The sequence below is a fragment of the Gadus morhua genome, chromosome 3 (assembly GCF_902167405.1).
Source record: "Gadus morhua chromosome 3, gadMor3.0, whole genome shotgun sequence".
Taxonomy (NCBI): domain Eukaryota; kingdom Metazoa; phylum Chordata; class Actinopteri; order Gadiformes; family Gadidae; genus Gadus; species Gadus morhua.
In genome coordinates, this window is record NC_044050.1 from 21,501,996 (window position 1) to 21,514,495 (window position 12,500).

The 12,500-nt window shown below is 44.3% G+C and overlaps 1 protein-coding gene across 1 annotated transcript in view; it reads right to left on the reverse strand.

The window, feature by feature from the left end:
- Window positions 1–5,112: 5,112 nt before the first annotated feature.
- Window positions 5,113–12,500, reverse strand: part of gcgrb (glucagon receptor b) — a 23,204-nt gene continuing 15,816 nt past the window's right edge. The window contains exons 5-14 of the mRNA XM_030352736.1: window positions 12,030–12,118; window positions 11,380–11,486; window positions 10,451–10,616; window positions 9,832–9,991; window positions 9,661–9,721; window positions 8,987–9,056; window positions 7,434–7,522; window positions 7,150–7,294; window positions 6,998–7,039; window positions 5,113–6,719 (exon numbers count right to left, since the gene is read on the reverse strand). Coding sequence (XP_030208596.1) covers window positions 6,231–6,719; window positions 6,998–7,039; window positions 7,150–7,294; window positions 7,434–7,522; window positions 8,987–9,056; window positions 9,661–9,721; window positions 9,832–9,991; window positions 10,451–10,616; window positions 11,380–11,486; window positions 12,030–12,118 — 1,418 coding nt within the window. The 3' untranslated portion in view covers window positions 5,113–6,230. The remainder of the gene's footprint in view (window positions 6,720–6,997; window positions 7,040–7,149; window positions 7,295–7,433; window positions 7,523–8,986; window positions 9,057–9,660; window positions 9,722–9,831; window positions 9,992–10,450; window positions 10,617–11,379; window positions 11,487–12,029; window positions 12,119–12,500) is intronic.

Here is a 12,500-nt window from a genome sequence, read left to right on the forward strand (position 1 = left end):
AGGTATCCGTCACTATAAATGATTAATTAATTAACGAAAACAGACTGCGTCAAATAATTCTTTCCATGGTTTTTCTTTAGTGTAAAGTTATAATTATGGATAATTCTCATAGAATATCACTTTACAGTTTTGCATGTTAAACAGTTGATATAGTACTGTGATTCAGACTTCTGATCATGTTCACAATAGCTCCCGAGGGAGATGTGGTTGGAATTTAGATTCACGACCCGCATTTCTTCACCTGCAGCCCTACAACACGTCGGTATGCGCGGACAACGATGTTTTGCTTTAGGAAGGCACTACCTCAGTAGCAGTATCCTCAACCTCACCGTAGCTCGCCACAGAGAGGGACCACTGCGTATCACGATTGTCCATTGATGAGAAAACCATTCGTAAAGGCTCGATTTATCATACAGAATGCCACCTACAAGTAAAAGAGAACAGTGCAGTGACCTCATGCCCAATCGTTTCCTTGAGCATTCAATTATAAATTTGATACGCAATCTCATAAATCATATGCTTTTTCATTGCCTCGATCGCGTCTGCCACAAAGTGTAGGGAGGAAACGGGTAAACCCTAATCACGATGAAGAAAATGAAATGACCCTCGAGTTAAAGGGAAGTAAACATGAAATGTTTTGGGTGAGTGAGTCAATGAAATGTGACAGTTGTTTCTAAGATATATATACGTAAAGGAGAACGATGGGATGGAAAGAAAATCCAAGCAGATTCTAAGGGTTGTCTTGTCTTTTCTTCCAGCAGTCATTCAATTCAATTCAATTTTATTTGTATAGCCCTTAATCACCATGACAGTCTCAAAGGGCTTATCAGGCCAAATATTTACGACACCCCCCTTTACCCAGGCCCCCACAAGGGCAAGAGAAAACTCCCTTGAAAATAGCAAGGAAGAAATCTTGAGAAGAAACGCATAGTAGGGGATCTCTTCTTCCAGGGATGGTCAGGAGTGCAGTGGGTGCCATAATTGACACACAGGTATATACATGCACATCATATTAAGTTGGTGATGTGGTGCTGGCCGGTTAACCATGAGGAGAGTCCAGGCATGTAGTCCAGTCACCGCAACACGCTACGGAAAAGTACATAGTGGGAATGTATACTGTATGCATAAAAGCACAAACAAACAAACAAAAGCACAATCTGTGTTGTTTTCACACTCCTATTTCTTGTCTTGTCATCATGGCCCTCTGGCCCCTTTATCTCTGTGTTCCGGTCCAAATGAATGACTGAAGGGCCAGCCTAACGGCCCTGACATACATTCAGGACTTTAATGGTATTCTTAAGTCCCATTGGGAATCTAAGCTCACCCATCCAGTAAATTGAATTCATAATTCCACTGATGGCTGTGCCTCTTAACTATGTATTTTCCTTCTTCTACCAGGACCGCTGATAAAGCGCTTGGAGACATCAAATGTAATGCACCCCATGCCCTGGTCACAAACAGGCGCACATGCACGCACATATCTGCACGTGCACATGCACACACACAAACACACACACACACACTCACTCACTCACACATACACGCACGCACGCATGTTCACACGTTAAAACCTGTTGGAACACGACTTTAAAAATACACTGAGCTGGGCTCTCACAGCTTTAATTGGACTTCTCTCACCTCTGTCTTTCTAAGTGTGTGTGTGTCTCTCTCTCTCTCTCTCTCTCTCTCTCTCTCTCTCTCTCTCTGTCTTCCTATAACTCCCTGTGTCTTTCCCTCTCAACTCTGTTTTTGTGCCTATTTCTCTCGCTCTTTTATTATCTCTGTCTTAAGGTTGTTTTGCTGTGGTCTGTGAGGGGACACAGAGATGATCGTGACTGTTATGCATTGTCTCTGGTTTCACTCTGTGGCGACTGAATAACATTGCCTGCGCTCGCTATAAACAAACGCTCAGTTTTTTACTGAAAAATACATGGCTCCCAATAAGTGATGCTGTCTGATGCATCATGTTGTGCACGCACATGCACGGTCTGAAAGATCAACATGAGGGGCTGCAGGCCTCTCTCGCTCGATGTTTATGTCAATGTAAGCAAAACAAACAAATATTATTAAATCCCATTCAAATTTGTGTATTGAAACCCATACACACATGATACCGCTAGCATAGTAGAGGCAGATGGGCATTCATGCGTACACACACACACACACACACACACACACACACACACACACACACACACACACACACACACACACACACACACACACACACACACACACACACACACACACACACACACACACACACCCAGTTTTTTGTCCTTGTCCAATTTCTGTTATTATGATGTGACCAGAGGCTCCACCCACTGTTTGTCTGTCCTGCCAGTCCCGTCCTCATCACAATAGAGCTTTCACAGCTGATGGCGCTTCAGCTCCTCTGTTCCTAGAAGGATGTACACACTGCTTACCCTCTTTGTGGGTCCAAAATAGCCTCTCCTCACTACTACTCCTCACACTCCTCACGTTTGGCACATGCAGCTGTTTTTTATGTGAATACAAGCTTTGTGCCATCATGCAGCGGATAGTGAAGACAGGAAAGTAAGAGACCGATCTCATTCATAAATTGCGAAAACACAAACATGAATATCATGGTCTCGAGAGCTATTAGCATAGGGCCCCAGGTGGGAATTGAACCCGGGCAGCTACAACGTGTGTTGCCAGTATGGTTAGAGGCACAGCATGCTGAATCCCTTCAAGAGATCATTTCTAAAATGATATTTATTTAATTTTGGCTGGGCCTGTGAGTGAAAGTATAAACAAATGATTTCAGGATCTATTATTTAGAGTTTCAAGCCGACTCTATGCTGCCTGGGAAAATACGTTGATCATAAAATACATTAATCTCCTAGTTATGAAGGATGAACTAAACCACTAACATACTTTCGACGTTTCTGATACTGAGAACAGACATTGTTGCTTCTATGTCAGAATTAAGAAGAAGTCCATCATCCTGATAATTCATATAGGGGGAGAATCTCACATTTACATGCATAGTGTAATTCTCAGCTTCTCCTACTCCCTTACTCACCAATTACTCAGACACTCAAGGAAAAAAACAGGACATGAGGGACATCAAAGCAGCAGATTGCAGCTATTATTTCAAATAGACCATCCACCCACTTGTGTTTTCATCAAGGACGGTGTTCTGAAAATGACACACTGGTACTGACGTCACTAGCCAGAATTGAACAGCTGATAACCAATGGAGTGATCATTTCTGTGTTGAGCTGCAAGAGTTACACGCCCTTTGACTCAGGTAACATCCACCGATACAGAAGTATATTATGAGGTAGGTAATACTTCTGTCTAACTATATTCCTATTTCAAAGCAATTGAAATGCAGGACTCAAAAAGGTTGTTTGAATCACCTTTCAGACTAAGAACATGGAAAGACATTGTCCAGTGGTGAGAACTATCTTCAAGTTGCTTGGTACTAGTACACAAGGCATGTGTAGCCTATTCTCAGTTCTTCGCAAGAGGCGCACACACTGCCACAGCTACTTAAGGCCGTGTTCACATCTAGCGTTTTTTGTAATAGGGAAAAGTTGAGCCGACCGTTTTTTCAACAAAAAGAAAAGCTGGCAGCGATTTTTTGCCCTTAAAGCGCCGAGAGTGTTTTTTCTATCACCTAGCAATGAACCCATTCTAGACCCGACGTTACTCGCCTCCTATGTATCCAGGCTAGAGCCCATAAGACATGTTGTAGATCTCGACATGTTCTGTAATTAAAACTATCAATCGCTCCAACGGCACTTTCCCGAGTGATTTGTCTGCCATTGTTTCGACAGTTGAGAGTTACCTTCGTGACGAAGTGTCAATGTTCCACTTGTGATTGGTCAGTTGCCCAAAAGACACCTGACGTCGGCCGCTTTCTTCCTGAAAGTTGAACTTTTTTCAACGCTCCGTATGGCAGAAAAAAACGCTGGGAGAGGCGTTTAAAAAAACGGCTGTGACTTTTTCCAGAAACGCTCTGCTCCATAGGAATATAATGTAAAACAAGCGCTGGCAGATTTTAAAAAAACGCTAGATGTGAACACGGCCTTAACATGTATAATGTATTATTCATCCACTGATAACCTCTTGTTTACACTCAACACAAATTATGATGATGGTTCTAGTTCAGAAAATAATAATACGTTCATTTATGTCTGGAATCGACCTTCACAAACCTACAAGTGGCTGACGTATGACATATGACAGAAAAAATAAATCAATTTTGTAATGTGCTACTCGGTCTATATTTACGGCGCAGGGACATTTTGCTGTCTTTCAATTAATGTCTCTTTGGAACCAATCTGTCCATGACAGGATCCATTTTGTTGTTTGAGCACTATTTATGGCTGTGCCTAAAATGTGTTTGGAGTTATTATCTTTTCTTATCTTGACAGAAAGATTAGAATTGTATCCATGTGGGCATGAAGACAGAACAAGGGTTAGGGTTAGGGTTAGGGTTAGGGAAACCAAAATGTTTTGGTTTCCCTTCAGCACTGCCATATAAAAGAAAAATAAATGCGATAAATACGCAAAAGTTCTACATCAACTGTTAAACTGTCAAAGTTCTTTGACAGTTTTAAATGAAAATTGCATGCAATCTTTCGCCCAAATGTTGTTTATTTTCTTTTTATGTGTATTTTATGAATATAAAATAGAGCCATGAATGATGGCTTGGTTGAAAGCTAATTGGTTACTTTCAACAAAGATCTGTTATGACCGAGAACCACCAACGTCACTTTCCTTTTACTGATGGCAATTATGTCCCTGGTAACATTCTACTACGTTCTACAGCATATCCCAGGGAGAGTTGCCCTTTAAAGATCCCATGGCATGAAAATTTCACGGTTTTCTAACATTAATATGAGTTCCCCTAGCCTGACTATGGTCCCCCAGTAGCTAGAAATGGCGTTAGGAGTAAAATGGCACTAGGTATCATATCAGTTGCATTATAAAATGACATCAATCAATGATCTGCCTTCTAAACTTAGATCAATTGACTCTTTTCTTCTTACACCTTAGTAAAACAATCAAACATTTCTGAATCTCTAATGTTGTGAACCTTAGTCATACTTAAAGAATTTTTCCAATCATCAAACTAGCAACGAAGCATAACATTTAATAATAATTTGGAGAACAATAATTAATCACATAATATTTGACAGAAGGAAAAATTTGTAAAAGTAGCATTGCGTCGTGACATTTCAGTAATTAATCAGTAACGGTATTTCTGCCAACACTATATTACTTACATGCGTCAAATATCCATACACATTTATCACATATTATCAGGTTAAAACAAAGATGTTTGACTCAATTACATATTATTGTTTGGCAGTTGTGATTCTCTTCTTAACTTCTTTCTCAACTACTGTGACTGGTACTGGTTGAATGACAAACACTGAACTTTTTACATCCATTATCCTTTGCCTGTAATGTTAAACCTTTGTTATTATTTTCAATAACTATTTTGTGAATCTTCAGCTTGTCCACAAGCGTCCTGGCCAGGCTAAGAGAGGCTGGTGAAAGGAGGGAATGGCTCAGAGGGGAACAGGGTGTCACAGTGATTACCTGGAACACCCAATAGAGCTTCACGCTATACATATTTCAATTTCAAAACCGAGGCACTTATTGTAGCGCTGTAGTCATATTTGCATTGTTCCCCCAAAGGTTTCGAGGTAAAAAAGAATAAGGAGTTTTGCCTTCATATACAAATCAGATGTTTAACCGCAACCAGCCCCCTCAGCCACAAACACACACACACACGCACACACACACATACAAAATCGTATACACTACAGCACATAAACCAAAAGCATTGCTTACACTTGCAACAACAGCTTCAGTTATGTAAGGTTATGGATGTTCTGCATAAAAATTAGTTTCTCATCTAGCCAACACACATACGTCACATGTGTGTTAGCTAGATCCACACTCACATAGACATAGACGCACACAAAAGCATGCACACACGCAAACACACACACAAACACACACTACGAAGTGAAACCAATAAATATACATTTTTCAATGTCATATCCTCAAACATTTTCCACAATAGAAACACAAAGATTCGTACATTCGGAAGCAGCACATTAGAAACCCTTCTCCTCTGTGGGGTGGGGGGGGGGGGGGGGCCCACGCTTGTGCTCGACGCCACGACCAGAGACACCGGGTGGATGCTGTGAGTTTGTCTCCGGGCAGTGCCCCTGGTGGCGGGATCACAGGCCACCGGGCTGGCCGGTGCGGGGGGCCGGCCGGTGGTCCTGTCCCCTCTCTTCCAGACACAGCAGCTCGTGGGTGATGGTGCTAGAGGAGGAGCTGGTGGTGGTGGTGGTGGTGGTGATGCTGGTGCCAGTGTTGCCCCGCCCCTCGGCGTAGGCGACCACCAAGCGGCGCTTCTCCCGGGGGACGGCGGCGGACACAGGGGGCCCCGTTGCGTCGGCCTTGAGGTAACACGCCGTCCAGGGGCCACCGTCTGTGGTGCCGGGGGGCGGGGCAAGGGGCGGGGCTGTGGCAGTGGCAGTGGCAGTGGCTAGGTTGTTGCCTTGTTGTTGTTGTTGTTGTTGTTGTTGTTGTTGTTGTTGTTGGAGGGGGTCTTGGAGGGTGCTCTTGGGGTGCGGGGTGTGGCTGTGGGTGTGGCGGTACTCCTCGTCGATGTCCTTCCCCAGCTTCCACCTCTTCCACTTCTTCAGCATCTCTGACTGCACCTGGGGACGGGGGGGATGGGGGGGATTAGAGGGGACGGGGGGGGGGGCATGAAGACAGAAGGACAAGACGTGCACGATTGATACGTGGAGGATTGTGCGTGTCCGAGTGTGCATGTATGTGTGGGTTCCCTGTTCATTTGTGTGTGTGTGTCATGGCGAACTACATTTAAGTGGAACATAACACAAAGAAATAAAAAATGTTAAAGACCTGTCGTGAGCAAATGTACATCTTCTCCTGTTTCGAAAACAGGGAAATGAAGGCTGTGATGTTAGCTCACCTCTTTGTTGACAAAACAGTACAAGATGGCCACCAGCAGCCCCTAAAGAGGACGAAACAAGCAGACCATCACATGCGCTCAAATACAAAGACTCCAATACTTTACTCTAAGCTACGGTGAAAATAGGGAAAACTGTGAGCTTGAGCCCTGACCTGGAAAGAGTTGAACAGGAGGTCACAGAAGAGGCGTATGAGGCGCAGCATGGAGCCCTTGGGGACTGACTCGTCGATGACGAAGGTGAAGAGGATGGCGTGGATACCCAGCAGGGGGATCAGGGTGAGAGTAGACTTTGCCAGTCTGGTCAGGAAGACAAATTTGGCAAATGAATGCGCAAAACGCTTGCCTGATAGGGTTGCTTTCGTTCCGTTCTAAACTTGGTAAGAGATCTGCCAATAGCCGTTTCAGGTAGTAGATGGTGCTTTGTTTCCTGTTTTACCTGAACTTGTAGTCTGTGTATCTCATCTGATGAGCCTTGAGTTTGGACATCAAGATTTGGATAATCCGGATGAAAATAAAGAAATTGATCTTGAGGGAGATTGAGGATAGGAGGTCAACACAACGTACACAGGCAGAAAGAACAGAGAGAGACTGGACATTTTGGTTTCTGCTCTTATATATATTCAATATTCTATCACTGTGAACCAGTTATACTTGCAGGTATTTTTTTTAGGCACTGTCAAATATTAAAGGTGACATATACCACCAGGTGTGAGTGTGATAAGCTGTTACAAGACGTTTTGAAGATCTGCCTCTTCTGACGGCACAAGTAGGCGTGTCCTCCTAGATGTATGCTGGATAGATCAGTCTACCAGCCTACCCAGTGGACTGTAGCAAACGTTGCTCATCTAGCCGTCATACATCATAGGTGGACCCGCCCATCTATGATGTCAGAAGAGGCTAATCACATTCACACCTGGTGGAATAATATGTCACCTTTGAAACGCTGGAACTGGTAGCATGGAGCTGGGTGGGGGGGGGATGGGATTAAGTGGGAGTGTCACACAGGATCGTCATTGAAAAACACGTTTCCACATATCATATCGCTATCAAAACAAAGCTGATGAGCTGTTTTGCTCCATCTTTCTTAGAGTTACAGAGACTCTCTCTGCCAGTCTTGGAGCTTTTGTGTAAGGCAAAATATGAACATTTTGAAAGCTGAGAGTGAAGTGTGTGTTGATGATGGCTGGTTTAAGCAGCCTCACCTGGCCCTAGTCACACTGATGGGACTCTGGGGCTGAGGGAGGCTGTCCTGCATTGCGCAATCAATGTGCACAGCTTGAACCAGCACTCACCACACACACACTTGGAGTGATCGCCTACATGGGAGTATGGATCACCATCCTCATGTTTCATTGTCTGCAAACTCTAATCTACGTCCTTGTCTTGGGGGAGCCCAGTAAAAGCCATCTAGGTGGCGTGTAGCATTGACTTGGGAAACTGATATAGCAAACCTAATATATTACATTTTCATTTAAAATATATCATGAGGAGATTTTGACGTTTTATAATTGTAAATTCTACTGGATTAAATCCTTTTGATACACACGCTACTATGAATTGTTGCAAAACTCATAAAAAAATAAAATGAAATTAGCTGTTAAAATTAGGCTGTTTTTTTAGGCTTTTAAAATTAGCGTGTTAATAACACGTTAACGCAATCTTATTTTATAATCTATATAATTAATAAAAATTGAAGCATTAACGCTTTGCGATCACTTTGTCTAGTTTTTGCTTATTAAGTACCTTTGGTATGAATGATAATATATCATTCCATTTAAAAAACGTTTTACAGCCCTAAAAAATATATATATTTGGCCGGCAAATTATTTGCCATGCATAAAATCAAAATCGAAGACACAAACATATATTAATCAACTTTGCGCACAACTATTCCATTGGTTTTACAGGCATTTCTCATGATGTATACCAATGATCTATATGGACAGGCCATGGAACGCAATACGCTCAGAGACAGAGAGCCAAACCTACCAGATATGCAAACAGAATGGGGCAGCGTATTATCCACCAGTAGCCCATGTTGATATTCCTCTCCCAGCACCTACAACACACACACACACACACACACACACACACACACACACACACACACACACACACACACACACACACACACACACACACACACACACACACACACACACACACACACACACACACACTATTTCAGTTTTATCACAAGTCTTATATGTTACAAATGACGCTCAGACACTGGGAGTGTCTAAAAGCTTTCAGGGGAATGAAGAGGTATGATAAGAGGAATAACCCCCCTGGAACAGAATCCTTAAGGAATGAATAATGAAGAACTCCACAGATGGGCCAAATACATTCATAAATAGATATAGACCCCTCATCCATTATGAAGTAAGTAAAGTCAATGGGTGGAGCAGAAAGCAATAAAGAGCTATGAATATATATGAATAAATAAATGATTAAATATACACATAATTAAGGGTGAGGAAATAAAGAAATGATGACCTTTAATCAAACAAAAATAAATGATCATTCTATTTTTCATGTTGTTCTCTCAGATAAAGAGAGAGAGAGAGAGAGAGAGAGAGAGAGAGAGAGAGAGAGAGAGAGAGAGAGAGAGAGAGAGAGAGAGAGAGAGAGAGAGAGAGAGAGAGAGAGTGTTCACAACTTACTCCTCATTCTCATACAAATATTTCACCGTCGCCCACGGCAACACAAATGCGAGGGGCGCACCTGGGAACAAGGAGTCACAACACGTGAGCGAACCTTTAAATGGCACACTGTGACACATTATGCAAGTGAACACGCGGCCCACTGTGACGCGGTCACTCAGGTGGCGTTACCCCAGCCGATAGCCAGATAGATGTAGAAGTAGTTCCTCTCGCTGAACACGGTGGTGACCAGCAGGCTGTGGAGGTAGAGACCCTCCACCAGCAGCCAGTAGTTGTTGGCCATCACACTGTACTGCATCATCACCACAGCACTGCGGCACCACACCACCACCTGGCACACACACACACACAGCAGGGGTGCACACAAGCCTACATCATTTGAGGACCATGCAGTACACACACATGTAAGGATATGCACGGATGGACACACACAAACACGCACACACACATGCGCACACACATGCAGACACACACACAAACATGCTTGCATGTGTACAAACACACACACACACACACACACACACACACACACACACACACACACACACACACACACACACACACACACACACACACACACACACACACCTACACATGGATACACAGAGTGCTACTCTGATGCTACATTTATGCCTCCAGTTATCTGCCCTAAGCAGGGGTGTGGGGGGGGGACCAGGGTGGCATGTGTGTGTGTGTGTGTGTGTGTGTGTGTGTGTGTGTGTGCGTGCGTGCGTGCCTGCGTGCCTGCGTGTGTGCGTGCCTGTGTGTGTGTGTGTGTGTGTGGGCTGACCGGCACGCGGGCCCATGCCTCTGGCTGGCGATGGGTGGCACTCCGGGGGTGTGAGGCGAGGACCAGAGTGTCCAGCAGAGCGTCTTTGAGCAGGATGGACGACGCTCTCAGGATAAAGGAGGAGAAGAGGTTCACGTGAATGTTGTTCCTTATACAGTGCAGCTTCCTATGGGGGGAGTGAACGAGAGGAACGAGAAGTACTCCCTCAGGTTAAAGAGGTCAACACTCGTCTGCCTGCAAGCGCCCCCCCGATGCCGCCTTGACCCTTGACCCTTGACCCCTAGACACTGAGGGAACATATCCATGATGGGCGTCAGTGTTGCAAAGTAGTAGGCAAAGTAGGGTTGCCATGGAGGCACACCACTGCGACGTCACCGTCGGTTTGTGATCTTGTGTTGAAGGCCGTGAGATTCAAACGAAACAATGGTGCGAGTCGCCATGGTAACAATCACGAATCGAACTGGCTCCGTGATTGGTGGGGCTGAGAGGACTGTTTGAGGGAGGAAACTTTAAGCGATCAGTGAGCCCAGCCAGCAGGCCCTACTCTGACACTGATCATGGATAAGCCCATCAATTAGTTATCAGTCAGTTGGTCGGTCAGTCAGTCATTCTGGTCAGTCAGTCAGTCAGTTTGTAAGTTGGTTGGTCTGTCCGTTGTTCAGTCTGTCAGTCAGTCGGTTTGTTAGTTGGTTGATAAGCCTTCGGTCAGTCGGTCAGTCAGTGGGTCAGTCAGTCACTTGTTCTGTCAGTAAGTCAGTCGGTCAGTCATTCAGTCACTTGTTCAGTCAGTCAGTTAGTAAGTCAGTCGGTCGGTCAGTCAGTCACTTGTTCAGTAAATCAGCCGTTTGGTTGGTCAGGCATTCAGTAAGTCTTTCGTCGGTCATACAATCGGTCAGCCAGTCAGTCTGTCCTTCCTGAAGGTGTGTTACCTGAATGTGATGAGTATTCCCAGGGCCAGTATGAGGGCCCCCAGAGAGAGGGAGTATCCCACGGTGTACATGACCCGGAACTGGCCCAAGATGCGTCCATACTGCTGCTGCAGGGCACACAGTGCACATACATCCTCACAAACTAATACCACAGAATCAATGAAGGTGCTGGGGGTAAGATTGAGAAGATACAAGTTATGTGTTAATCATTAAGAAAGGGCACCACCATATATCAGCAATCAGTCTGTTTGGAGAAAATCCATCTTGCCTGTCAATCCCAGGTTTGTGAATTGCAAAACTTCTCATTGTTGAAGACATTGAAGAAGGGAAGGAGCAGAGAGGGAGGTAACTTTTTTGTGTGGTTCTTCTTCTTCTTCCTCGTCTTTACCACGACAGAATCGTACTTACAGCCAGCAGCTTTAAAGCATACCTTGGTAGTCTGTAGCTCAGTTGGCAAAGCATGACACAAACTCTAGATTATATATATCCAATTATCTGCAATGATTCCATTTTATTTACCCCAATTCAAACATTTGATGTCAAACAACTCGCGCGAGAGCCACGTGTTTCCGCCTGGGAGTGATACAGTACAGTGGTCATAAATATATCTCACCATAACAAGGACAATTCCCGAGGAACACAGCGCTTACCTGAGCTGGGTCGTCCTCGCACTCGCTGGTGTTCTTTGGTGACCAGCGACCATCAGCACCGCAAGCCCGGTACACCAGACCCTGCTGAACTGTCCACACAGACTCAAATGATCAATCAAGCACACAAACACACACACACGCAAATGCATATACAGTACACACAAACACATACACACACACACGCATACCAAACACGCACACACATACAGACACAGAAACACATTCACACACGCACTCGGAGACACAGACATATACCACACACACATAGACACACAGACACACACATGCGCACAAACACACATGCCCACACACAAACACCTACACCTGCACAAACATACACATACGTGCATTGTGGCTTCTGGAGATATCCTACTTCAAGGACTGCTTTTGTTTTATCTATTTCCATATTTGATATGAGCAATCGTTCCATTCCTCTTTGTCAGGCTTCTCATAGATACTTTAGACCACAAA